Here is a 26529-nt window from a genome sequence, read left to right as displayed (position 1 = left end):
TGCGTTTTTTAGCACACTCCCGGAAAACGCTCAGTTACCACCCAGAAACACCCACTTCCTGTCAATCACTCACCGATCAGCAGTGCGACTGAAAAGCACAGCACGAACAACAGCAAATCTACTAAGTTTTGTGTTAAATAACTTAGCGCATGCGTGCTGCGTACCATGTGCACGCGCATTTTCCACCTAATCGCTGCGTTGTGAAAAACGGCAACGAGCGAACAACTCGGAATGACCACCCTATAGATGAGAGGATATAAGATGAAACTCTGCTGGCTCTGATGATGGGCAGTTCAACTATTGCACAGACGAAATCATTTCCATATATCCCTAATACATTCTGTATCCTCCTAACTACTATAAATACTCAGCAATACCGGTAGTAAATAGGATTAGTATTTGAGGTAAATGTCCAAAAATGTAACTGAATCATGAGCTTGTTGCAGTAGTTACATAGAGGGTGATTCAGATCTGATCGCTGCTGTGTGTTTTCGCACAGCGGACGATCAGGTAGTAACTGCGCATGAGTATGCAGCGCAATGCGCACACGTGTTATACAACAACAACGGGCATCGCCAGTCAGCAACGAGATGGTGCGAATAATCTCATTGCACGGGCGTTCGCAAAGTGATTGACAGGAGGAGGCCGTTTGTGGGTGGCAGCTGAGCGTTTACAGGAAGAGTCCGGAAAAACGCAGGCGTGTCCAAGTGTTTTCAGGGAAGGTGTGTGACGTCAGCTCCGGCCCCGATCAGCCTGTTCTCATCGCACTGGAGGAGTAAGTCCTAGGTTGTGCACACACTGCACAAAGTGTATTTTTTTGCTCCGCGTACACATGTGATCGCACACTTGCGAATTTACACTCCCCCTGGAGGCGGTGACTATCTGATCACAGGACAGCAACATAGCAGCTCAGCGATCAGGTCTGAAATTGAATCACCCCCATAGTTCTAGTGTGAATTAGCAATGAAGTAACAGAGATACTAAACAAAGTTGCCATGTAGTTACAAGCTCAATCTTCATAAACTTGTGCTATAGTGCCACATAGAATGGTTTTATGGTACGTTTATTGCTGTGAACAACTGTCATTTTCTATTTGGAGTATCTCAGTAGAATGATAATGTTATATTTTAACATTATAAACTGGGACTGTAGTGTAAATAACCCAGTAAAATAAGTTCTATAATTTGACACTGTTCCTGCACTTCTCATCAAAGCCTGATACTAGTCTCACAAAACAGATACTCTACAGGTTTGTTGCTATGTAATTACATTAATACATTCATATTGGCATCAATGCTCTATCTTCGGCTACAAATTGGATTCAACAGCTTCACTCCTGCATATATTCTATATTCAAAGTTAGCTGGCAGTATATATTTGTGTGTGGCATTAATATACTGTCACAGAGATAATGCCCCTGAAGAGACCATGCATTTCAAAAACTGCCAGTAACTATATCACTTAGTATCAGCCCATAATAACTGCTCTATTTATCAGTAGGCAATTGGTTCATGTGGTATTCAGAACTTATACTTTGGGTGTTACATAAAGAATAATATATTGCAACATTGTAACATTAAACACTGAACGGGAGGGCATCCTGGCACCGCCATGAAGTGCCTACGTGCATGTTTCACATCTGTTTTGTCAAGGCCGGGTTTATGACAGACAGGATCCCGTCCGCCGGTAACACATATATTCCATACATAGCATCATGGAGACAGCCGTGTAACTGTATGGAGGGAGGCACAGTTATACTGGGGTATACATAGCATCCTGGAGGCCAAATCTTCCAAGCTCCAGAATACACAGCTTTCCAGAGCTTGGACCCGGTCGGTAATACCATCTTCATATGGTGTTAGTTGTTGTGGACTATGGGCTACAGTCCGCAAGTTACTCTCCAGCACTCTCCACTTCCACATACCGGATCAGCACACCGTACATAAGCAGTGGTGCGCCAAGCTCCCGAATGAGAAATTAAGTGGTTGCATTATCGATTACTTCGTTCACTTCTAGCCTCTGTCCATGCGGGTGTTTTTAATACACCCGGGTAATCATTACTTCCCTATTTCAGCGAATAACACAAATAAGAAATTATAACTACCGGGTCTCTGACCCAATAATTAATAAATATGCTCATTAGTCTCCTTGCGGCAATCTCCATTCTGATGCTGCTAATTGTTGTGTTAGATAATACCTTTATTCCCTGCGAGATCCCTTCTGTCAAAATCATATACCGTATGTGTGATAATACAATAGCCTGGGGTTATGATATGTAGCACAGTTATGTAAGCAATCGTTTAGGGGTACAATGCATTTAAATTGTACAGAGATGTAACCATCATGTGTTTATTTTAAAAATGTCTGTGTTTGAGTTCACTAACCTTAAGACAGGCGCCATGACACAAGTGTTGCAACCACACGCATTGTCATCATGATTCATTCCTAGGTTGTGTCCCATTTCATGTGCAACTGTTGCACCCACAGTAATATAATCCTTACTGTGATCCTGAGGACATATAATGGGATGATTTAACATGAACTCCAATCTCTTGGTCTCTGTTTCTCTTGCATGTTGGACAGATTACATTAAATATAATCACATCAGCTCTCTTAAAAATGTATTCACAGGTGTAACGAGAATGTGGTTATCCACAGCTGTATGTATATGAGGAGGATGGGAAGGAGGTGGTCATTCCGAGTTGTTCGCTCATTGCTGATTTTCGCTATGCTGCGATTTGTTGCTAAATGCGCATGCGCATGGTACGCAGCGCGCATGCGCTTAGTTATTTAACTAAAAACTTAGCAGTTTTGCTGTTGTTTGTGCAGCGCTTTTCAGTCGCACTGCTGATCGGTGAGTGATTGACAGGAAAGGGGCGTTTCTGGGTGGTAACTGAGCGTTTTCCGGGAGTGTGCTAAAAAACGCAGGCGTGTCAGGCAAAAACGCAGGAGTGTCTGGAGAAACGGGGGGAGTGACTGGCCGAACGCAGGGCGTGTTTGTGATGTCAAACCAGGAACTAAATGGACTGAGGTGATTGCAATGTAGGAGTAGGTCTGGAGCTACTCAGAAACTGCTTGAAAATTTTTAGTAGCAGTTTTGCTAATCTTTCCTTCGCAATTCTGCTAAGCTAAGATACACTCCCAGAGGGCGGCGGCCTAGCGTTTGCAATGCTGCTAAAAGCAGCTAGCGAGCGAACAACTCGGAATGACCACCGGAATCTATTATTATTCATTAGTATTATTTATTTATATGGTGCCACAAGGGGTCCACAGCACCTTACAGGGCACATAGAAGCAGAATGAACAAAACAAGTAAATAGTGACTTACAGTGCAGAACATTGCAGGACATGTACATGGTTTATAAACACTGCTGCAGCAGCCGTCCTCATACAAACAATGAGCAGCAGGGCCGCCAAATCCCAACGTTTGTTAGCAGTTGGGAGGAGATGATGGTATAAGTGAGGGAAGGAAAAGAACAACCTGTCCGTCCAGGTTGGCATCACTTTGCTGTCCTTAAAAAGTAATTCCTATAATTATTTGTTTTAAAGGGGGCTTGGTCACACCTCCAGTGATTAGGCCACGCTCCCTTCATTACTGGGACCTGGGAAAGCTCCCCACAGCAATGCTTGTGAGACCTTACAATCTAAAGGGGAGTGGGGGACAGACAGGGGTGACAAAGAGGGTCCAAGTCATCCTTCCATAGGCAAACACAGGGGGGTTTCCAGCTGCCTGTAAACCCCCCTTCCCCACAGCCTGGCCAGTTACCACTACAAGCAGTATGCCCACATGGCCAGTGGCAGTAGATTTTCCTACATGTCTGCTGTTTGTGTGTCTGTGGATCCGAGTGCTCAATCATCGCAGTATTTCAGTCTGAACTCTGAAATACTGTATTCCATAAACAGGTTCAGACTATAGCTTGTCACATGCTAATTATGCATCCTTCATGGGCTGGCAACAATTGCTTTAAAATCAAACATTTGGAAACAGCCTCCAGAAATCATGCGTTTGCCCCTGCCTTTAGTGTTATATGCCTTACCTGGTTAACTCCTGAGGAATGGGTACGACTGCAGAGGGTAGCGATCCAGGCCAGACCAACTGTGGTACCATCAAAGTCAATGTCACTGCAAGACACAAAAACAGAAACAATACGAATACAATATATATTTATTAATTGTATTAAGTATTAACATTATGACATTTTCTCAAATAATTATTACAGGTTGAGTATCCCATATCCAAATATTCCGAAATACGGAATATTCCGAAATGCGGACTTTTTTGAGTGAGAGTGAGATAGTGAAACCTTTGTTTTTCGATGGCTCAATGTACACAAACTTTGTTTAATACACAAAGTTATTAAAAATATTATATTAAATGACCTTCAGGCTGTGTGTACAAGGTGTATATGTAACATAAATGCATTCTGTGCTTAGATTTAGGTCCCATCACCATGATATCTCATTATGGTATGTAATTATTCCAAAATACGGAAAAATCCCATATCCAAAATACCTCTGGTCCCAAGCATTTTGGATAAGGGATACTCAACCTGTATTATTATAATTTATCACTGCACCTGCAAAAGTATCTAATATTCCCATTAACATCCCTGGCCACCATACAGTATATTAGGGACCAACTGAGAGACAGACACCCCAAACACAAAGCTTTATATTGTAACCAATGCAGTATAGGGTTGTATAATGCACAGCACTGACCTTTAAATCGCTGTCTCATCTTTTTGTAAACTTTCTAAATGTTACTAATTTTGCTGATTTGTATGTCACCATTAAACTGTTATAGGTAAGTAAAATAAAGGTTATGTTTGAAATGGTGCACCATGGGGGTGATTCCGAGTTGTTCGCTCGCTAGCTGCTTTTAGCAGCATTGCACACGCTAAGCCGCCGCCCTCTGGGAGTGTATCTTAGCTTAGCAGAATAGCGAATGAAAGATTAGCAGAATTGCGAATAGAAATTTCTTAGCAGTGTCTGAGTAGCTCCAGACCTACTCACAGATTGCGATCAGTTCAGTCAGTTTCGTTCCTGGTTTGACATCACACACACACCCAGCGTTCGGCCAGCCACTCCCCCGTTTCTCCAGACACTGCCGCATTTTTCCCTGACACGCCAGCGTTTTTCCGCACACTCCCAGAAAACGGCTAGTTTCCGCCCAGAAACACCCACTTCCTGTCAATCACACTCCGATCACTTCAACGATGAAAAATCTTCGTTCGGGCGTGAGTAAATCTACTAAGTTTTGTGTTAAAATACTAACCGCATGCGCACTGCGAACCATGCGCATACGCATTTTTGCTTTAATCGCTCCGTTGCGAAAATCGTCAACGAGCGAACAACTCGGAATGACTCCCCATGTCCATATAACCTGGTTTCCCTCTTCTTAGTCATATAAGAATAGACGGACTAACACATCTATTTATCTATAACAATAACTCTTCCATCCTGAGTATCAGAGCGGCAGAGGTCCAATAGTGAGGATCTGCCACTGCGCTGATTCTCCACGTGTGCGACCAATCAGTGCTCTTAAAACGTTACAAATTATGTGTAGGATTACAAAATGATTATACTCTTAGCAGCAGATTTAGCTGTTAGAGAACCGCCAGTGGGAGATGGGCATTATCTTATAACAGGTGGATACAGATGTATCCACATTTATCTTGACGGTTAATAGGATTAACTGTGACTGGCCAGTCAGACTTAATCCCCTGCTGTAATTACTTAATCCCCTGCTGTATTGTTCTCTGTATTGTATTGCAGTTGAGAACAATACCTGAAGGGTTTATGCTAATAAATCATGTTTTGACTAGGCACAGAAAACTACTCAAGATAACGGTGGATACATCTGTATCTCCATTTCAATGAATTTTGCTGCCTCCCTGATCTTGCTATCTGCACAAGCCCTGGTGTGTTAATAAGAAAAATTCATTTGTCTGAGGATCTGGTTCTCAGGAGAGTCTTACGTTAGGAACTGAGCGTTGTCATGATCTTTCCTGGGTAGCAGTATCTCCGTCCTCCACTTAGAAAAGAGGTCTAGATTGCTTGAAGGTGATGAAACTACCTGAAATTGGTCTCTTGTGTCCCAGATTTCCATTCCGATCAAAGCCACAAAAGTATTTATTTGCTTATACACCTGTCAATGAGATTGGACAGAATGAGGGCAGTCTACTACTGCAAATCCCACATTTTTTAGAGTCTACAAAGACTAAAATATTGTTCTTTTTAAGATATAAAAAGTTTGGGAATACATCTGGCAGGATAAAACGGATAACTTTATTTATAGCAATTGAGCTAGAGGTACCCTCTTGTCTTCAGCCAGTACAGGAGGGTGGCACTTGATTGGTTAAGAATAAAATCATATTTCCAGCCTGATTCAGACCTGATAGCAGCAGCAAATTTGTTAGCTACTGGACAAAACCACGTGCACTCGGGGGGGGGGGGGGGGGGCAGATATAACATGTGCAGAGGGAGTTAGATCTGGGTGGGTTACTTTGTTTCTGTGCAGGGTAAATACTGGCTGCTTCATTTTTACACACCACTCCCAAATCTAACTCTCTGCACATGTTATATCTGTCCCCCCTGCAGTGCACATGGTTTTGTACATTAGCTAACAAATTTGCTGCTGCGATCAGGTCTGAATTACGCCCTAAATTAATTATCTGGAGCTACGGGTATTTTTTAGTTTGGCATCACAAAGTAAATCAAACTCCTGTTTTTGTTTTCTGAAATCTGATAAAAACAGAAGCAGTGTTATTTCATGAAATAAAGATGTCAGGAATCACACTCCCTTCCCAACCCACATTTACATACTAAAACAGAGAACATATCAAACAGGACTAGTGCCTACATGGGGCACCATAGAGCTGTGGGCACTTCCAGGTACATTACCCAGGAGGTCAGTGTTAGTATATAGTGAGCTCTGTGCCTGTCTCCTTTTACAATAGGATCCAATGGGCGCATCCCCTAGTGTTTGTTTCCTAGTGCCAGTGTCTCTCGGAGGTGGAGTTTAGTGTATACTCTGATCCTCTATCTTAGTGACAGTGCCTGTAGAGCTGAGACCGGGAGCGGAGCTCAATGTGTGAACAGAGTGAGAGACTTACAGTGTTCTTGCATGTATCGCGCCTCCGGAGCTCTCATAGAGCCGGGCGGCGCACCTCCTTCACAGCGGGAGTCAGACTGCACGGCCACGCAGTCCTCCATCCCTTTACCACTGCAGACATCCCCTGCTGATATACCACAGCCACACGAACAGACTGATAAGTACCGCTACCATTGCTGTGTAACCTTGTCTGATATACAGTAAGAGGCTAAATTGCCTATACCAAAAATACATCCAAGTCACCTGTGTGTTTACTGAATAAACCTGCATTACTGTTCAAACTCATTAAGTGTGTGGACTAACGTCACTGCACCAGGCACCACAATACTCTGCCAACAGGTTATGGGACCAGACCCGCATGCCTGAAGATTAACCCCTGAGTATTTTGAGTAATAACACAGATAAAGTTTAAAGTGACATTTTATTCAAGTGCAGAGAAGATGTATAACACAGGACACAGTATGAACTTTGCTAAGCTGAAAGGTTCAGAGAACTATGCTACATGAAAGTTTGCCATGCAGCTTAAGCAGGAAAAGTTGTGGAAGGTCACAATAGACCCAGGAGCAGGTCCAAACCCAGATGATGTAGACAGAGCCATCGGGACGATAGGTTTAGCTGTGGAGCAGCATGTCTATTCAATAATCAGTGGGAAAGTGTCAGATAAGCACATGTGGACAGCCCTGCAAAATGTGTATGAAGACAAAGGTCTAATGAGAAGGATAAGTTTGAGATGCAGGTTATATGGAACGAAACTGAGTGCCTGCAAAGACATGAACAATTATATTGATAAGTTATTGTCGATAGCCCAGTAGTTGGCATCTGTTGGGGGGAAAGGTGGACGAGGAAGAATTGAAAATGGCTATGTTGCAGAATCTGAAGCCAGAGTTTGACTTTTTGGTGGTTGCTTTAGAGTCAAATGATACTAAGCTGACAACAGAGATTGTAAGGGCCAAGCTACTACAGTTCCAAGAACATATTCCTGTCGAGAAACATAGCTGAGGGTTCTGCCTTGATCACAAAGGGCACAAAGTCTAAAAAGTACAAGTTCAAGTGTTTTGTATGTCACAAGATAGTACATAAAGCTTCAGAATGTAGGATGAAAAATTCCAGTGGTGCGCAGAAGCAGCGTGACAAGCCAAACGAGTCAGCACTGAATGTAGCAGATAGTCACAGGAAGGATTACTGGTACATGGACTCGGGGGCCACTAGGCATTTCAGTTGCAATAAGCATTAGTTCTTTAACACGTGTGTTCCCACTACAGTTATAGGGATTGGAAACAAAGTCCTTACTGCATCACAAGCTGGGACAATCACAGTGCATTTAAGAATTCGAGGAGAAACATTTGTTGTTACAGATATCAAAGATGTATTGTTCGTGACAGATTTGGGAAGTAATCTCATTGCTATCAGCGTCCTAGACAAGAAGGGTTACAGAGTCCAATTTGAGAAGGGCAACTGTATGATGCAAAATAAATGAGGGACTGCTATTGCTTCAGCAACCCGGTGTAACCAACTATATGTCCTGGACACTGAGGTGTATAATGCAATGATGGCTACTGATGCAAAGCAATCAATGGAGCTGTGGCACAAACACTTGGGTTATCTAGGATATGACAACATACAGAAACTGCTAGATGGAATGGTAACAGGGATCATCGTGAGCAATGCTGAAAGACCCATGTGTGAGAGTTGCACAAAAGGCAAGCAAACTCGCAACCCATTTCCATTGTCAGTTAGTAGAGCAGATACACAGCTAGCTCCAGTGCACACAGACGTATGCGGTCCAATGGAGGTAGAATCAATCAGTGGCTACAGGTATTTCATGACTCTCATTGATGATGCCACAAGAATGACACATATGTAATTCATTAAAGAAAAGAGTGAAGTTATTAGCAAAATTGTGGAATACAAAAACCTGGTGGAGACTCAGATGGGTCTGAAACTAAAGATCCTGAGATCAGACAACGGTGGGGAGTATGATAACAAAGTCTTAGCCATACACCTTAGAAAATATGGCATAAAGCCTCAGCTAACAATTGCCTACACACTGGAACAGAATGGCGCAAGTGAGCGGGCAAACTGCACAATTGTTGAAAAAGCACAAACTATGCTAAGTGACGCTGGCCTGGAAAAAAATTTTTGGGCAGAAGCAGTATCTACTGCAGTATTAAAGAATCGTGCACCTCCAGTAGCTGTTAAAGGTAAAATGCCATTGGAGGCATAAGATTAAAGCGCATATAGGTGTATACTCTGATCCTCCATCTTAGTGACATTGCGTGTAGAGCTGAGACTGGGAGCGGAGCTCAATGTGTGGACAGAGGAGGTCATTCCGACCCGATCGCACGCTGCACTTCCTCGCAGCTGTGCGATCAGGTTGGAACTGCGCATGCGTGGCAGCTGCATTGTGCAGGCGCGTCGTTGCCCGGCGACGCCCGTTGCCGGGCAGCGACGCTGCGAACGAAGAAAGCGGTCGCAGCAGCGACCGCAAGAAGATTGACAGGAGGAAGGCGGAACCGGGCGGCAACTCACCGTTTTCGGGGAGTGGACAGGGCCGTCTTAACAGCAGTGTGGGCCCCTGGGCACAACAATGCACTGGGGCCCCTACCGATCCTCCAGCGGTAGGGGTTGGGGGTGCTATCAGCGGCAGCTTTGATGTCCCGTGGGCGGCAGGGGGTGTTCTATCTGTCGCTCAGCATGTACTGTAGGACCTGGAGCAGTGATTTCTGTTAATTAATCCTTTACTGCACAGATGGGTCAGAAGTGAGAACACTAAACTGTAGAAGGTGGCATTGGGCTGAATGAAGGGTCCCTGGTACATAACTTCCAGGATGGTAGGGGGTTTTTAATGTGCAGGGGAGGGGTGGATAGTGGAGTTGGCTTAATATTCATCATTTTCCGGTGGGAGGACAGCTTACTTGACTGCAGATATCTCCAGTACCTGGAAATAGATTTCTTAGCTTTCAATGGGATAAAAACACTAGAGAGTCTCACCTTTCAGGAGGTACTGGGGACTTGGGGATCAGAGTTCAGGAGCCAGAGCAATCCACCAATGAAAATATAAAACTGTATACCAGGCGTGTGGAGCTGGAGCAGGGACCAGCTGCTGGAAGGCTGATATCTCTGGTTCTGGGCATAGTAGAGATAAGCTGCCAGTGTCCACCAAAAGGGGAGAGTCCCAGCTTTTGGAGTATGCCATCAGAAAAACTGTAAGTCAAACAGAATCTGAGATATCTGGCTGGGTAGAGCAATTAACAGGCTTGGATGGAGACCACTGCTTTGAAGTCGGATATCTCTGGTTCCCCTGGCCCGATTTTCAAAAATCTGGTACCCCTGGAAAGAGGGGACCCTCAGCTATCAGCCTAGCGCCCTTATACTCCTGGGGCCCTTGAGCAAGAGCCCATTGAGCCCATACGGAAAGACGGCCCTGGGAGTGGAGAGTCCAGCGCAGGTGTATCCAGGTGTTTGGAGGGTGGATGTCTGACATCAGTTCCGGGACCTGCAACGCTGGATCGATCGCACAGGGTAAGTACCTCTTACCCTGGTCTTCTTTTACACAAAACTTTTTTGCATAGCAGGGCTGCACAAGTATTCGCAGCCCTGCTATGCAGAAATACACTCCCCCATAGGCGGCGTTTAGTTGATCGCACGGGTAGCAAAAAGTTGCAACGTGCGATCAACTCGGAATGACCCCCAGAGTGAGAGAATTACAATGTTCTTGCATGTACCGCGCCTCCGGAGCTATCACAGAGCCGGGCGGCGCACCTCCTTCACAGCGGGAGTCAGACTGCACGGCCGTGCAGTCCTCCATACCTTTACCACCAGAGACATACCCTGCTGATATACCGCAGCCACACGAACAGACTGATAAGTACCGCTACCATTGCTGTGTTACCTTGTCTGATATAAGAGGCTGAATTGTCTATACTAATAATTCATCCAAGTCACCTGTGTGTTTACTGAATAAATCTGCATTACTGTTTAAACTCATTAAGTGTGTGGACTAACGTCACTGCACCAGGCACCGCAATACTCTGCCAACAGTCAGCTGGTCAGTGAGAGGTAGGGGGTGTATATAACATGTTGCGGCTCCTCTATAAAACTGATTACTTACTATTTCTACTACTTGCAACAACCACCACAGCCGGCCTCACTGTGTATGACTAAACATTTAAATCTGATAAGAGAAATTCAGCGAATCAGAACTAGGGTAGATTACACTTCTCCTATTAAGGTCATTGGTTGACCTCCAAGCTGTGTATGGCGGAGTTGGACCATACCACCCATCAAACACGGTGGCATTATCTAGTGGTAAAGCCTCTCCTTTCTGAAAAGGTCATCAAAACCACTGCCATTCTATTTAGCTTGCCATATTAAGGATGCTTACATGTACACTATTTCCCCACAGACATAATACTCCATCAGTAAACGTGGATTCACTCCATTCCAGCCCCCCTCCCCCACCCCTCACCTTGCTCATGCACAGAGAAGCAGGAGAGACCTCAGGGGCCTATGGAGTGCACCCGCCTGGCACCTCTATACCTCTGAGCTCCATAGTGGCCACACCCACTGGAATGACATTAGTTCTGCCATAGCATCCCCTCAATGATAAGGACAGCATACACTGCATCAGTGCATTAACTCACCTGGTTAACAAAATTAACAATCCCAAATATCCTTTTCTTGATCTCTTCTTTATTTCGTTTATACTTAATGAACTGGAAGTAAGAAGACTCTGCTTAGTAACGACAACATGACTCAGGCACATCCAAACAAGAATACAGATCTATAAATAGTATTCTGCATGCGTTTTGCATATGCCGCGCAGTAATACAAACAGACTGGTTCATGGACCTCCGAGCATTATTCATATGGGGCAAGTCAGATCCAGGTGATGTTACATCACACAACCACATGTGATGTACAGATGATGTGCTCACATGACCCCTACATCCTGTATTGTAGTAGCCCACTATCCACTATCACCCGGCATTGAATTGTCCCCACAGATTTCAAAATAAACAGCATGAGTTATAACCAATTGTACTCGGAACTTCCCATGGGCCCCATAAGGTTACAGAGTGGGAGAATCATACAATACTGCTATAGAGTTCTTGGGTTGCACTTTAGTGCATACAATTACCCATCATCCCTTACTAATGACCATAAAATAAAAATACATTTAATTCAATATGCTGCCAAATAAATTGAAAACAACATATAATAGTCATACTTTGAAATTGAAAGAGCTACTTCCAGTGAGGCCACCAACATAGGAAACCGCAGAGGTGTTAATAATTTCATTATAGATGTGCAGGGAGAACAGGAATATTATATAGTGCCGCTTAAATGTATACCATATATAAATAGTCTATATTCATACCATATATGATACATGTGCTGCGAATAATAAGCTCTTACCATGGAATAATCGGCCACCATATAGAGCTGGATATATTTTTTCGCTTTCATGAATTCCTGTCTCTGGAGCAAAAGAGGAGAAGGATATTACACAGAAGCACGAGCTTAAATTATTTAAAAAAAAAACATTTTTACACATTATTTATAATTTATTTATCATTTAAATATGGTTTTTTTCTATTAGTTTATATGACATATTAGGTTATCTCTGTTTGCTTTCAATCTTATCTGGTGGCTCTAGCTAGTAAATGTTGTTTTGTTCTGATGTCTATAGTGAGGCTTTCATAGCAGAAAAATACGCAACTTCGTCAGATGAAATGTGTAAGGGGAGTGGCCTCCTGCTTTTGAAAGCTCCTGTATACTGGCTCTACCAAGGGGGATCGTATGCTCACTGGATAGGTCTGATACCTGCTAAGCCGATCATTGTCTGGCCTGGAGACCATAATTATGTGACATACTATTCCTGATTTCGCCTATGGTACGAAAGTAAGATGCACTGGCCATTTTATACTGTTTATAAATGTATTCTACACCCACCATATGCTACCTGCTGACGCACTTCTGGGTAGTATATTTTGGGCAGAGTCTTATAGTTCAGTGGTGGTTGGATGGGGGACTTAATATGGGGTTTACGTTTGTTTTGTCACTTGCATACCTCCCAACATGACCCTCTCCAGAAGAATGCTCTGCTCCTGCACTTCCCTCTTAATTTATAATTGCCATCACCTGTGGTGAAACACTTTTCTTATCCATTAACCTGTTCAACACAGGTGCCGGCAATCATAAATTAAGAGAAAAGTCCAGCAGCAGAGCATTGTGTCCCTCCTGGACATGTTGTGAGCTATTTTTTGGATCATTGTCCATGAGTGCCGTTTATTGATGTTGGAAGATTACATCATTCACAGTCATATCGGCTTTGAACGCTCAACACTAGCAAAGTTGCATGGGACCTAATGGCTCACTTGCACCAGGCATCCTGCGCTGTGTACGGTATAGAGGCTAGATGTATGAGAACACATCTGTAGATAGATAGATAGATAGATAGATAGATAGATAGATAGATAGATAGATAGATAGATACAGTGCCAGCGCTACACGCTCAGCAGAGCCTACAAAGCAGGGAGGCGCGAGCTTTAGAGGCGCACTCCCTGCTCTGCAACTCCGCTGTATTCCGCAGCTGCTGCCGGCTGCTCCTGTCAAATGGTATGACAGGCAGCAGTGGCAACAGCAGCGTCTAGCATGGCTTCCTATCTCCAGCAGTGTCCCAGGTCAGTCATACAATCTACACGCGCTAGCCGCGATAGGAGAGAAATCAGCTACTCTACTTCAGTTTCTGGAGCTACAGGGACCAGCCATGCCTCTTCACCGCTCAGTAAGTGTGGAAGTTAGGCACCCTATCACACCCAAAACAGCTCATGGAAGGGAAAAGGTGGTGTTGGGAGGAACATGAGCACCTGCTGAATGTTTTCGCACTAGACCATCAGGGAAAATGGAGTTACAAGAAAATTTTAAATTAACTCTGCTGATTTTAAAAGCAATTTAATTTGCATAAATAAAACCATACAAACATTATATATATATATATATATATATATATTTATTAGTGATGAGCGGGTTCGGTTCGTCGGAATCCGAACCCCCCGAACTTCACCCATTTTACACGGGTCCGAGGCAGACTCGGATCCTCCCGCCTTGCTCGGTTAATCCGAGCGCGCCCGAACGTCATCATCCCGCGGTCGGATTCTCGCGAGATTCGTATTCTATATAAGGAGCCGCGCGTCGCCTCCATTTTTCACTCATGCATTGGAGATGATCGTGAGAGGACGTTGCTGGCGTCCTCTCAGTTCTATGTTCAGGGGGCTGCAAATATCTGTGCTCAGTGTGCTGCAAATATCTGTGCTCAGTGTGCTGCAAAGATCTGTGCTCAGTGTGCTGCAAATATCTACGTTCTCTGCCTGAAAAATGTTCCATATCTGTGCTCAGTGTGCTGCAAATATCTGTGCTAACGCTGCTTTATTGTGGGGACTGGGGACCACCAGTATTATATAGGAGTAGTACAGTGCAGAGTTTTGCTGACCAGTGACCAGTGACCACCAGTATTATACGTTCTCTGCCTGAAAAATGCTCCATATCTGTGCTCAGTGTGCTGCAAATATCTGTGCTCACGCTGCTTTATTGTGGGGACTGGGGACCACCAGTATTATATAGGAGTAGTACAGTGCAGAGTTTTGCTGACCAGTGACCAGTGACCACCAGTATTATATGTTCTCTGCCTGAAAAACGCTCCATATCTGTGCTGCATTGTAGTATATATAGTAGGAGTACAGTGCATAATTTTGCTGACCACCAGTATATAATATATAGCAGTACGGTACAGTAGGCCACTGCTCTACCTACCTCTGTGTCGTCAAGTATACTATCCATTCATACCTGTGGTGCATTTCAGTTTTGCACAGTTTGCTGACCACCAGTATATAATATGTAGCAGTACGGTACAGAAGGCCACTGCTCTACCTACCTCTGTGTCGTCAAGTATACTATTATCCATCCATACCTGTGGTGCATTTCAGTTTTGCACAGTTTGCTGACCACCAGTATATAATATATAGCAGTACGTTACAGTAGGCCACTGCTCTACCTACCTCTGTGTCGTCAAGTATACTATCCATCCATACCTGTGGTGCATTTCAGTTTTGCACAGTTTGCTGACCACCAGTATATAATATATAGCAGTACGGTACAGAAGGCCACTGCTCTACCTACCTCTGTGTCGTCAAGTATACTATTATCCATCCATACCTGTGGTGCATTTCAGTTTTGCACAGTTTGCTGACCACCAGTATATAATATATAGCAGTACGGTACAGTAGGCCACTGCTCTACCTACCTCTGTGTCGTCAAGTATACTATCCATCCATACCTGTGGTGCATTTAAGTTGTGCGCAGTATATATATAGTAGTAGGACAGTGCATTGCCACTCCTAGATGGGCCAGGTGTTTGTGTCGGCCACTTGGGTCGCTTAGCTTAGTCACACAGCTACCTCATTGCACCTCTTTTTTTCTTTGCATCATGTGCTGTTTGGGGACTATTTTTTTGAAGTGCCATCCTGTCTGACACTGCAGTGCCACTCCTAGATGGGCCAGGTGTTTGTGTCGGCCACTTGGGTCGCTTATCTTAGCCATCCAGCGACCTTGGTGCACCTATTTTTTTCTTTGCATCATGTGCTGTTTGGGGACTATTTTTTAAATCTGCCATCCTGTCTGACACTGCAGTGCCACTCCTAGATGGGCCAGGTGTTTGTGTCGGCCACTTGGGTCGCTTAGCTTAGTCACACAGCTACCTCATTGCGCCTCTTTTTTTCTTTGCATCATGTGCTGTTTGGGGACTATTTTTTTGAAGTGCCATCCTGTCTGACACTGCAGTGCCACTCCTAGATGGGCCAGGTGTTTGTGTCGGCCACTTGGGTCGCTTAGCTTAGTCACACAGCTACCTCATTGCACCTCTTTTTTTCTTTGCATCATGTGCTGTTTGGGGACTATTTTTTTGAAGTGCCATCCTGTCTGACACTGCAGTGCCACTCCTAGATGGGCCAGGTGTTTGTGTCGGCCACTTGGGTCGCTTAGCTTAGCCATCCAGCGACCTCTGTGCAAATTTTAGGACTAAAAATGATATTGTGAGGTGTGAGGTGTTCAGAATAGACTGGAAATGAGTGGAAATTATGGTTATTGAGGTTAATAATACTATGGGATCAAAATGACCCCCAAATTCTATGATTTAAGCTGCTTTTGAGGTTTTTTTGTAAAAAAACACCCGAATCCAAAACACACCCGAATCTGACAAAAAAATTTCAGGGAGGTTTTGCCAAAACGCGTCCGAATCCAAAACACGGCCGCGGAACCGAATCCAAAACCAAAACACAAAACCCGAAAAATTTCCGGTGCACATCACTAATATATATATATATATATATATATATAGTGCAGACGACCCGGCACTCCTCGCGCTCCCCAGCGTCACGCTTATGCTCCCGTGCCCTCACCTCCTAGGACCTGGATCCCATAAATGGCAATGCAAATAAGTGCGGCACTGGGAGACTTGCAACTGAAGGTGAAAAAAACGTGTCTTTTATTGTAGACACGTTTTTTTCACCTTCAGTTGCAAGTCTCCCAGTGCCGCACTTATTTGCATTGCTATATATATATATATATATATATATATATATGGAAAAAGAAATTGGAGGTGTGGCGCAAACCGGGTTTAAATGGAGAATGTCTGTGAAACTACAAGTCCAAGTCCAGATTGTTAGATCCAAATTAGAACAGGTAAAGTCTCCAAATAATCTGGCTGCACACTGCCGTTTAGATCACCTGTCGTCCACCCCGTTCTCCCGTCTCCCAACGGGGAAAGATTATGTCTAGAGAAGATAGAATAATGGGGGGCGCCAATAGTGCATTAAAAGATGACAATTTATTGACACATCATAAAACACAGGTCTAAAAATGTAAGCGTACCAAAGATGGCGGTATAATCACCGCTGATACATTCGTTTTAAAATCAAAGATACAAGATGGATTCACCACTGCATGTTGCCTTGTTCAGTGTCCATCCATAAGCCACGCCCCTACCGGTTTCGTCACCAGGACTTCATCAGAGGGCCCTCTGATGAAGTCCTGGTGACGAAACCGGTAGGGGCGTGGCTTATGGATTGATAAAGCTGAATCTATTTATCGTATATATATATCCCTTTATGAGGTCTAAGAACACTATACGCTGTTTACTTAAGAAGTACCGTAAGGGTACGTAAGTTGCGTAACGATCGCTCAGCCGTAGGCGAGACACTCAAGCGTCGCGTTCGCTCACGGCCCAGAGATCACAGACTGACACCCTATTGGCTACAGACAAACGTAATGATTCGCTATGGCGTAGCGGACGCTCGAGACCACGAGGAGATCACCAGCGGCGCAGACGCTCACAACGCTATACCTTGATATCTATACCTTTAACAATGAGATACACAATATACCTTTATGTAGAGACAGTGTGTAAGTGCAACCTGGTGTAACCTGATTAACTACAAGCTGCTTGAGCGTCACCGACGCTCTGTGAACACTTAACACTATGAGAAAATACACAGATACTTGTTTAGGGTCCAAAGCCTATTAAATGTATTATAACTAATATACTTGTAAAAAGGAATCACAGTACAAATGATACACTACAATATAACAGAGACTTCCTAACCAAATAACTACACTATAAATACAATACAAGTCGAGATACTTTAAGGAAAGTATGGGAGAAAGAGTAGAGAGAGAGAGAGAGAGAGAGAGAGAGATGAGATGAGAGATGGCTCACAGTAAGACAATATGATCACGGAGAAAAACTTACGCATAAGGGGAAACGATCGCATGCGCCTGGACATCCAGCACCCGATTTTCAGCAATGAGAACCGTTGAAGAGTGAGCGCTGGATGTGGTCGGCCTGCCTATTTATGCCCCACACACAATGCAATCTAATGGTCCCTACAATCTTGTCGTCCATTGGACACAGGAATTCGGCTTCGCATCATAACAAAAGGTCATTGGGTAATTCATACAGGTGGGCTGTGACGATTTCAAACAGCTCAGGTGGGTGGGAAACTGGGTTTCCCGCCGCATACCTGAGTAAGAGTAAATAATAGTAATGGACATAAACTTCTTATGTCCATAACTATTCGCACGAGCGATTAATACGCTCCAAACCAACACCGGAATATTGCTATTTAACTACTCTTCCGATGGGTACCAAACACTGCTGTATGACTCCTGTTAGACCCTTCCTACAATACAAAGAGGGATTCCTTCGTTCAGGGACATTCTATATTAACCAAACTTTCAGAATCTATCAAAAGGACCATGATCTATAAACTACGTTAATTGTGGAAATATGTAATGATTGGGTCGCACGCTACGACTACATACTCTTTACCGTAAATACGCATACCGATGCGAGCGGGTGCACGCATCGGCGGGTATGCGCTATCACGGGAAAGCGCACGCATGCGCAGCGCGGACCAGCGTGAGGTGCAAATATGGCAGCATGTATAGGGATATTTTTCTGACTTTGACAGTCCACCCTTTGGCAGTCAATAATAACTGCCACCTTCTAAAACATTTCAAAAGGAGAAAAATATATGTCAGGGGTTAATTCATTTCCATGGTTGGGTAGGGGAGGAGAGAGGAGTAGGTGTGAAGAGGGTATGACCTAGTGAGATAGCAGAAGCATGTGTGTATGAGTCCATGTTTGGGGGGTCATGTATCATCGTGCCGTACGTGTTGTAAATCAAGCTTCGAGGTATTGCGAAGTATACATTTGAATTCCTTCTTATCCTGCGGTACAGGTCTGTGGATGGGCTGTCAAACTTTACCGAGCTCTTTTCGGATTTTGAACAAAATGGGGAGCACATTTTAGTTGATGATACATGAATGGGGGAATATGTGATTGCTGATATCTGTGCCTGTATTCCCTATACTATGTGTGTTATTACCTGAGGGTTGTAGAGATGAAGATGAAGAACACTTGTGAAAAATGCAATGATATTCTATGTCAGGTAAATGTACATCTGTCGTCGAAGTTTTGTTCGGTATCAGTTGATAGTCGTCTTCTTTGCGCTGTTTTGCTCCTTAGGCATGAGCAACAAGCTTTGTCAGTGCCATCAGATTTACAAAAAATGTTGGGCTAGCGTGAGTTTAAAAATACTAGGGAAACTGGGGATCCATGGCAAAGTTCATCAAGTGTCCATTTCTCAAGTGGTCAAAACTCTTTCTTTGGTCCATCCGTTGTCTGTATGGTGTCTCGTCAACTTCCTCGTCCAAGGGGGTCTTGTTATCTTGGAGAAAAGCAGAAAAACAGGTGAAAGAAACGGACCGTATAATCGCATTTTCATCACATCCTGGTTTCTATCATTGGGTCATAAATCAAATCCAGGTTAATTACAGTTTCCTCACTCCTCAAGCTCATCACTCTTGTACTTTGTTTGCACCTCATTAAAGCCTGCCCGCATCTAAATATCAATCCCATAGATATAACAACACCTAAAATACATAGGAGAAACTTTCCAACGTCCATTATGACTCCTTGAGCCCAGTCTCCCAAACCGGAGAACCAATTTCGCGGGTTCAACCATGACACCCAACCAGTCAGCTCATTACCTACAGCAGCAAGAGTGAGATTGTGTTTTCGGCGAAATTCCCACTTCAATTGGAGAATATCGTCCATCTTTTGGTCTATGACCTCTACCGGATCCTCTGTGCTATTCGTTATATACGTGCAACACTTCACGCCGTACTGTGTTGCCAATGTAACACAATATCCGCCTGTCACTGCTGTGAGGTAATTAAGAACCATTCTATGCTGTACAGGTTCTGTTTTATAAGCTTGGAGTTCTCTTCCAGTGTATATAAACGTGTCATCATACATTTCAGTGATATTATCTAACAAATTGGCGAGTGCGGAAATGTATCTATAATTCATCACTCCTCGAGCGGTGCGAGTGAAATCTAACGCCACCAGAACCTGAATCCCGGTGGATTCATGGATTAGGTCAGAGGCCGGATGCTCTAACCTTTCTGACAGTTGTCTTTTAACTCGGTGCTCGTAATGAGTGTGAGTATAAGGAGCTTGGGCACCACGGTGTATGTCTTTCATTTTGTCATGTGTTACAGTCATCACTTCAGGCAATACTTTTCCAATATAACACAATCCTTCAGAGTTTGGGGCAAGCCACTTGTACGCCTTTCTCCCGCATATGAAATATGCATCATCGGGGAGAACATATGGGACGGAGTAGGACATTACCATATTACACACCTTCCAGGTGAAATCTCCTAGCCCTAATTCTTCCATCTGCTTAATGCACGTATCAGGTTGTACGATATGTGCACAGTATCCTGGTGATACTTCTCCAACTCTAGTAATCCTATTTCCTAAGGTATATCTATACCTGAAAGATTTTCCTCTACTGGCTATGTGGCGTACAAGCTCTGTATCTGTAGGCATTCTATCTGCTCTATGCGAGAAGGTCATGGTCAGGTTGCTCCATGACACTTCCCAATTTCCCGGCTGTCGGGGATTGGAGATGTTGAAACATAAGAGGGACCTATCCACATGGTATTGGTGGAGCTTCAAGCTAGGAGGGCTGGAGATATTAAACCTCCGGTCCACCGGTCTCCCACCATTTAACTCAAGTACCTCCCCTATCGTTAAAGGAAATGGTACTAGCCCTGATTTGCTATGACCCTGAGGTACTTGAGAGCATACCCAACAATCTGTTTTGTTTAATACATTACCCACTAAGGAGTGATAATCACTCAATGGATGTCGGTCCATATGGATATTAAAACTGGATTGGCATTTCTTTATGCACCCATCTTCAATGACATTGTTACAAAGCCTGCAGATACAGTTTTCTTCAGCTAACAATCCGTCACAATTTCTTCTATGATCAATGCTATCGGATCGCTTTCTGATACTCGCCTTTGCTTGTTGGTTAGGTTGATCTTGGAAAACTACGCCTCCATCATCATAATCGGAACCCATTCCAGAACCTCTCTCGACCTCCATGGTACTCTCGCCGGGACAGACTGCTCCAGTCAACATCATGGTTAACAGGAAAATCCGGATCACAGTCTCTTGGGGCAAGTCCATCTTTGAGGAGGAAATGGAGAAGAATGAGAAGGGGGAAAAAGAAATTTCAAGGGAGAGGGGATGGGAAGTGGAGAAAAACAATAAAAGGGATTGGGGAGTCGACAACTGCTTTCGGTCTTCAAGGCTCAGGTGCCGCCTCAGCCCTCCTGGAACAGACACTCCAGTGATACAACCTCTACCGTCTGTTCCTTATCACGGGACTTCTCTGGATCAGCAACCTTTTTGCAGTGGGATGAATGGACCCAAGTCTCTCTCTCAGCAACCTTCAATGCTGTGGTGCTAGTCAATAAGACCTGGTATGGTCCTTCCCATCTATCAATAAGACAACCTGAGCGTAGAAAATTTCGTATCATTACATAATCCCCAGGTTCAATGTCATGACAATTACAATCAGGTAGATCAGGAATCACCAACTTCAGATTTTCATTTTGGTTCCTCAACTGTTTACTCATGTTAATTAAGTACTTTACAGTTACTTCATTGTTACATTTCAAATCATCCTGAGGGTTAATCATGACATGCGGTTGTCGACCAAACAAAATTTCAAAGGGGGACAGATTAAGAGGGGACCTGGGAGTGGTTCTGATGCTATACAAAACAATGGGTAAAGCTTCTGGCCACGTCAATCCTGTCTCTGCCATTACTTTACTCAATTTATTTTTAATCGTGCTGTTCACTCTTTCGACCTTCGCACTCGCCTGTGGACGGTACGGAGTGTGCAGCTTGCTATCAATTCCCATCAACTTACACATTCCTTGAAAGACATCACCTGTAAAATGGGTACCCCTATCACTTTCGATTATTCTAGGGATACCATATCTACATACAAATTCCTGCACAATTTTCTTAGCTGTAAACATAGCGGTATTTGTAGCCGCTGGAAATGCTTCGACCCAATTCGAGAAAACATCTATACAAACAAGTACATATTTCAAATTCCGACATGGGGGTAATTGAATGAAGTCAATTTGTATTACCTGAAAAGGGCCGCCGGCAGGTGGGATATGGGATGGTTCTGTAGGTATTGCCTTTCCAATATTCTTTCTCAGACAGGTAAGGCATGACATTGCTCTTTTACTCGCATGAGAGGAGAATCCTGGGGCGCACCAGTATGCTCTTACCAATTTGCACATCCCCTCCTTGCCTAGATGAGTCAGCCCGTGAGCTGCTTCAGCCAGACATGGAAGATATGTCCTGGGGGCCACTGGTTTACCATGTCCATCCGTCCAGAGCCCTGAGGACTCCTGGCCATATCCCTTTGCCTTCCAGACTGCTCTTTCCTGTGCGGAACACAAATTCTGCATTTCACACAACTTCTGTGTGTTGATGGTATTGAATACCATCAGTTGTGTGGTGTCTGTCGGTATGGGGGTAGCAGCTGCTAACTTAGCAGCTTCGTCTGCTCGGCTGTTACCAAGTGATACTGGGTCTTGACTATATGTATGTGCTTTACATTTGATAACAGCCACTCTGTCGGGTTCCTGTATCGCTGTTAGAAGCCTTTTTATGTGAGCTGCATGCGCTATCGGTGTACCAGCTGCCGTCATGAAATTTCTGAGGCGCCATAGGGCTCCGAAATCATGGACTACCCCGAATGCGTATCTAGAATCGGTGTAGATATTGGCTGACTTACCCTTAGCCAATTCACATGCTCTGGTTAGGGCGACCAATTCAGCAACCTGGGCTGAGTGAGGTGGGCCTAGCGGTTCCGCTTCTATGGTGTCTTGGTCATCTACGACTGCGTATCCAGTACACAAGTCTCCCGAGTCTGACTGTCTGTGACAACTACCGTCCGTGTAGAACGTGAGTTCTGCATCTTCCAGTGGATTGTCACTGATGTCAGGCCTTGCGGTAAAATTTTGGGTCAAATATTCCATACAATCATGTGTATCTTCCTTTGTATTAAATCCTCCTTCCCCAGCACTCTCACCTTCCACCCTTTGTGCCTGACCAGACACACCTGGGAGATATGTTGCAGGATTTAATGCACTGCATCTCCTTATGGTGATGTTTACTGGGGCCATTAGCGCCAATTCCCATCTTGTAAACCTCGCTGATGAGACGTGTCTGGTTTGGGCAGAATTCAATAAGGCTGACACTGCATGTGGTGTATGGATTGTGAGGTTGTGGCCTAGCACGACATCTTCGCTTTTTGTTACTAGCAATGCTATTGCAGCAACGCTTCGCAAGCATGTGGGGAGGGATCGCGCTACCGTGTCTAGCTGAGCGCTGTAGTATGCAACTGGCCTGCTGGCATCACCGTGTTTTTGGGTTAGTACACCTGCTGCGCAACCAGCACTTTCTGTTCCGTATAGTTCAAAGGGTTTCCCATAGTCTGGCATACCTAGTGCTGGCGCCTGCGTTAGGCACTGTTTGAGTCTCTCAAATGCTGTTTCGGATTCGTCAGTATGCGAAATCCTATCAGGTTTGTTTGAGGAGACCATTTCCTGCAAAGGTAGCGCCAATATGGAAAACCCTGGGATCCAATTACGGCAATACCCACACATTCCTAAAAACGTTCTGATCTGTTGCTGGGTTTGTGGCAGTGTCATGTCTCTAATTGCTTGGATTCTATCAGCGGTCAGGTGTCTCAGTCCTTGTGTTAGACAGTGTCCCAAATATTTTACCTTAGTTTGGCATAATTGCAACTTGTCTTTGGAAACCTTATGTCCTGTGTCTGAAAGATGAAACAGGAGCTGTTTCGTATCCTTCAGGGATGCTTCCAATGAATCAGAACACAGTAGTAAATCATCCACATACTGTATCAATACTGATCCACTCTCTGTTTGGAAAGACTGTAAACAATCATGCAAAGCCTGAGAAAATATACTTGGACTATCTATGAAACCTTGGGGTAGTCGAGTCCACGTGTATTGGACTCCTCTGTATGTGAATGCAAACAAATATTGGCTGTCAGGGTGCAGAGGTACCGAAAAGAAAGCGGAGCAGAGGTCAATAACAGTGAAAAATTTGGCAGTGGGAGGAATTTGCATTAGGATGACAGCTGGATTTGGCACTACGGGGAACTGACTCTCAACTATTTTGTTAATCCCCCTTAGATCCTGCACTAGCCTGTAACCCCTCCCCCCACTCTTTTTAACAGGGAAGATGGGACTATTGGCAGTGCTGGACGTTCTTACCAGAATGCCCTGTTGTAGCAAGCGCTCTATTACTGGGAAAACTCCTAACTCCACCTCTGGCTTCAGAGGATACTGTGGGATTTTTGGAGCTATCCTACCATCTTTTACTTGTACAACTACTGGAGCTACGTTTGCCATTAATCCAGTGTCCTGTCCGTCTTTTGTCCAAAGTGACTCTGGTATCTGGGAAGTCATCTCTTCTACTTGGGATGGATTCCTATTTGTCCTAATGGAATGTGACATTAATTTTGATGGGGAGTCTAACATGTCTCGTACTTCCTGAGCGTGATTCTCAGGTATGTCCAAGAATACACCTTCAGAAGTACAATAAATGACGCACCCCATTTTACACAGTAAGTCTCTTCCCAGGAGATTGGTTGGTGCCGATGCAGCCAGCAAGAAGGAATGCTTGGTATGCAAAGGTCCTATTGTAATCTCGGCTGGTTTGCTAACAGGGTAGTGCTGGACTACTCCTGTTACTCCCATGGCTGGAATGGTCCTACCAGTGGTTCTCATGCCCACTGTCGAATTTATCACTGACTTGGCCGCCCCTGTGTCTACAAGAAAGTTTAAAGTTTTACCAGCTACATTGATTGCAATCTCTGGTTCACTTCCAAGACTGGCAATCAATTTAACTGGCTGCAGATTACAGGTATGGCCACACCCCTATTGGGTATGCTGACCTCCCTGAATCCCGTTGGCAGCAACTACTTGTGAGGGAGTTAGCTGGGAACTACCAGAGGCATGCCAATCTCTGTTCGGGGGGTATCTTTTTGTTTCCCCTGTATGTGGCTCAAAACTCCGCCTCTGTGGACCCTGCTCCCAATGTCTTGTGTTGTGTCGTTGTCTAGGGGGTTGAAAAGATCTTTGTACACTCTTTATTCTACAGTCTCGTGCATAGTGTCCCTGTCTGTTACAGGAATAACAAGTTATTTCAGTTGACTTACTTACAGGATTCGATGGTACATACGCAGGCTGCTTTGTGGTCAGCGCCTGTATACTTACTGACATTAACTTATCACTTTGCGATTCTCGGTGCCTGGTGATGTTTCTGTCGTGATCAATAGCAGCCTCTCTCAAAGTGGACACTGACAGACCTCGCCAACATGGTTGCGTGGTCTGTACCCTAGCCTTTAATGTTTCCTTTAAACCATCCATCAGTACAGATACTGCTACTTCTTGGTGGTTTGGGTTGGTCTTAATGTCTTCTATACCAGTGTATTTTGCCATTTCTAATAGTGCCCGGTGAAAATATTCTGTTGCCGTTTCGGACTCTTTTTGTCTAATGGAGAATATTTTGTTCCATTTAACAACGGCTGGGAAATACTCCTTTAGCTGTAAATTTATCCTTTTTACGTTATCTTTGTTGTACACATCTGAAAGCGGTACATCTTTATCTAGTCCACAATCAGCCAAGAATTGAACTGAGTCGACATTTGAAGGTAAACAAGCTCTTAGCAGTATCTGCCAATCTTTGTGGTTGGGTTCTACAGTGTTCCCTAGATCCCTGATGTATTTTTGGCTAGCAACTAAGTCTTTCCTGGGGTCAGGAAATTCGGACACTATGGTTCTTAATTCCATTCGGGAAAATGGAGTGTACATGGCAATGTTCCTTATGGGAGTGGCTCCTGATACATCTGTTTTCCCGTTGGGAACTGCTATTACTCTAACAGGGTTAACTCTAACAACCTCATTCTGTGTAGATTCTACAGCTTGTGGTGAAATTGTTTCGGTATAATGCATGGTGCCGTACTTACCCGTTGACACGACCTCACCTATCCCTCCGCTAGGGGCCTTCACTAATCTCGTGAGTGGTGCAGTTCCTACTGTGGTTTCTGATATGGTGGCCGCTAGAGAGAGTGCTGAAATTGTTGCCGAATCGTCTTCTTGATCACACTCCTGAGGAAAGTTCAGAACAGGGTACAACTTGCACGGGTCAATAATTGCATGGGTTACTTGGTTAACATCATTAACATTTACAGGGTTGCTAAGAGTTTGTGTTTTACACCCCAGTGCGTTTTTCTCCGCAATCAACTTCTCTCCTGCAATGTATGGTGGAGGCGGGGCTGTGGCTATCAGTTTCCTGACTGCCCCAGATCCCGCCGCCAGAGCCAAACCTCTCTGTTTCTCACCTTCCTGTTGCCATAACTGTAAATAATCATGATGCTGGA

The 26529-nt window shown here is 44.3% G+C and overlaps 1 protein-coding gene across 1 annotated transcript in view; it reads right to left on the bottom strand.

Moving 5' to 3' along the window:
- LOC134936689 (zinc metalloproteinase-disintegrin-like lachestatin-2) overlaps window positions 1–26529 on the bottom strand; it is a 199929-nt gene that overhangs the window by 109905 nt on the left and 63495 nt on the right. Inside the window, exons 7-11 of the mRNA XM_063931868.1 lie at window positions 12533–12595; window positions 11758–11829; window positions 5979–6148; window positions 4038–4122; window positions 2385–2509 (exon numbers count right to left, since the gene is read on the bottom strand). Coding sequence (XP_063787938.1) covers window positions 2385–2509; window positions 4038–4122; window positions 5979–6148; window positions 11758–11829; window positions 12533–12595 — 515 coding nt within the window. The remainder of the gene's footprint in view (window positions 1–2384; window positions 2510–4037; window positions 4123–5978; window positions 6149–11757; window positions 11830–12532; window positions 12596–26529) is intronic.

This window comes from Pseudophryne corroboree, chromosome 6, assembly GCF_028390025.1.
Source record: "Pseudophryne corroboree isolate aPseCor3 chromosome 6, aPseCor3.hap2, whole genome shotgun sequence".
NCBI classification, from domain to species: Eukaryota; Metazoa; Chordata; class Amphibia; order Anura; family Myobatrachidae; genus Pseudophryne; species Pseudophryne corroboree.
This window is presented reverse-complemented; position numbering and strand designations above follow the sequence as displayed.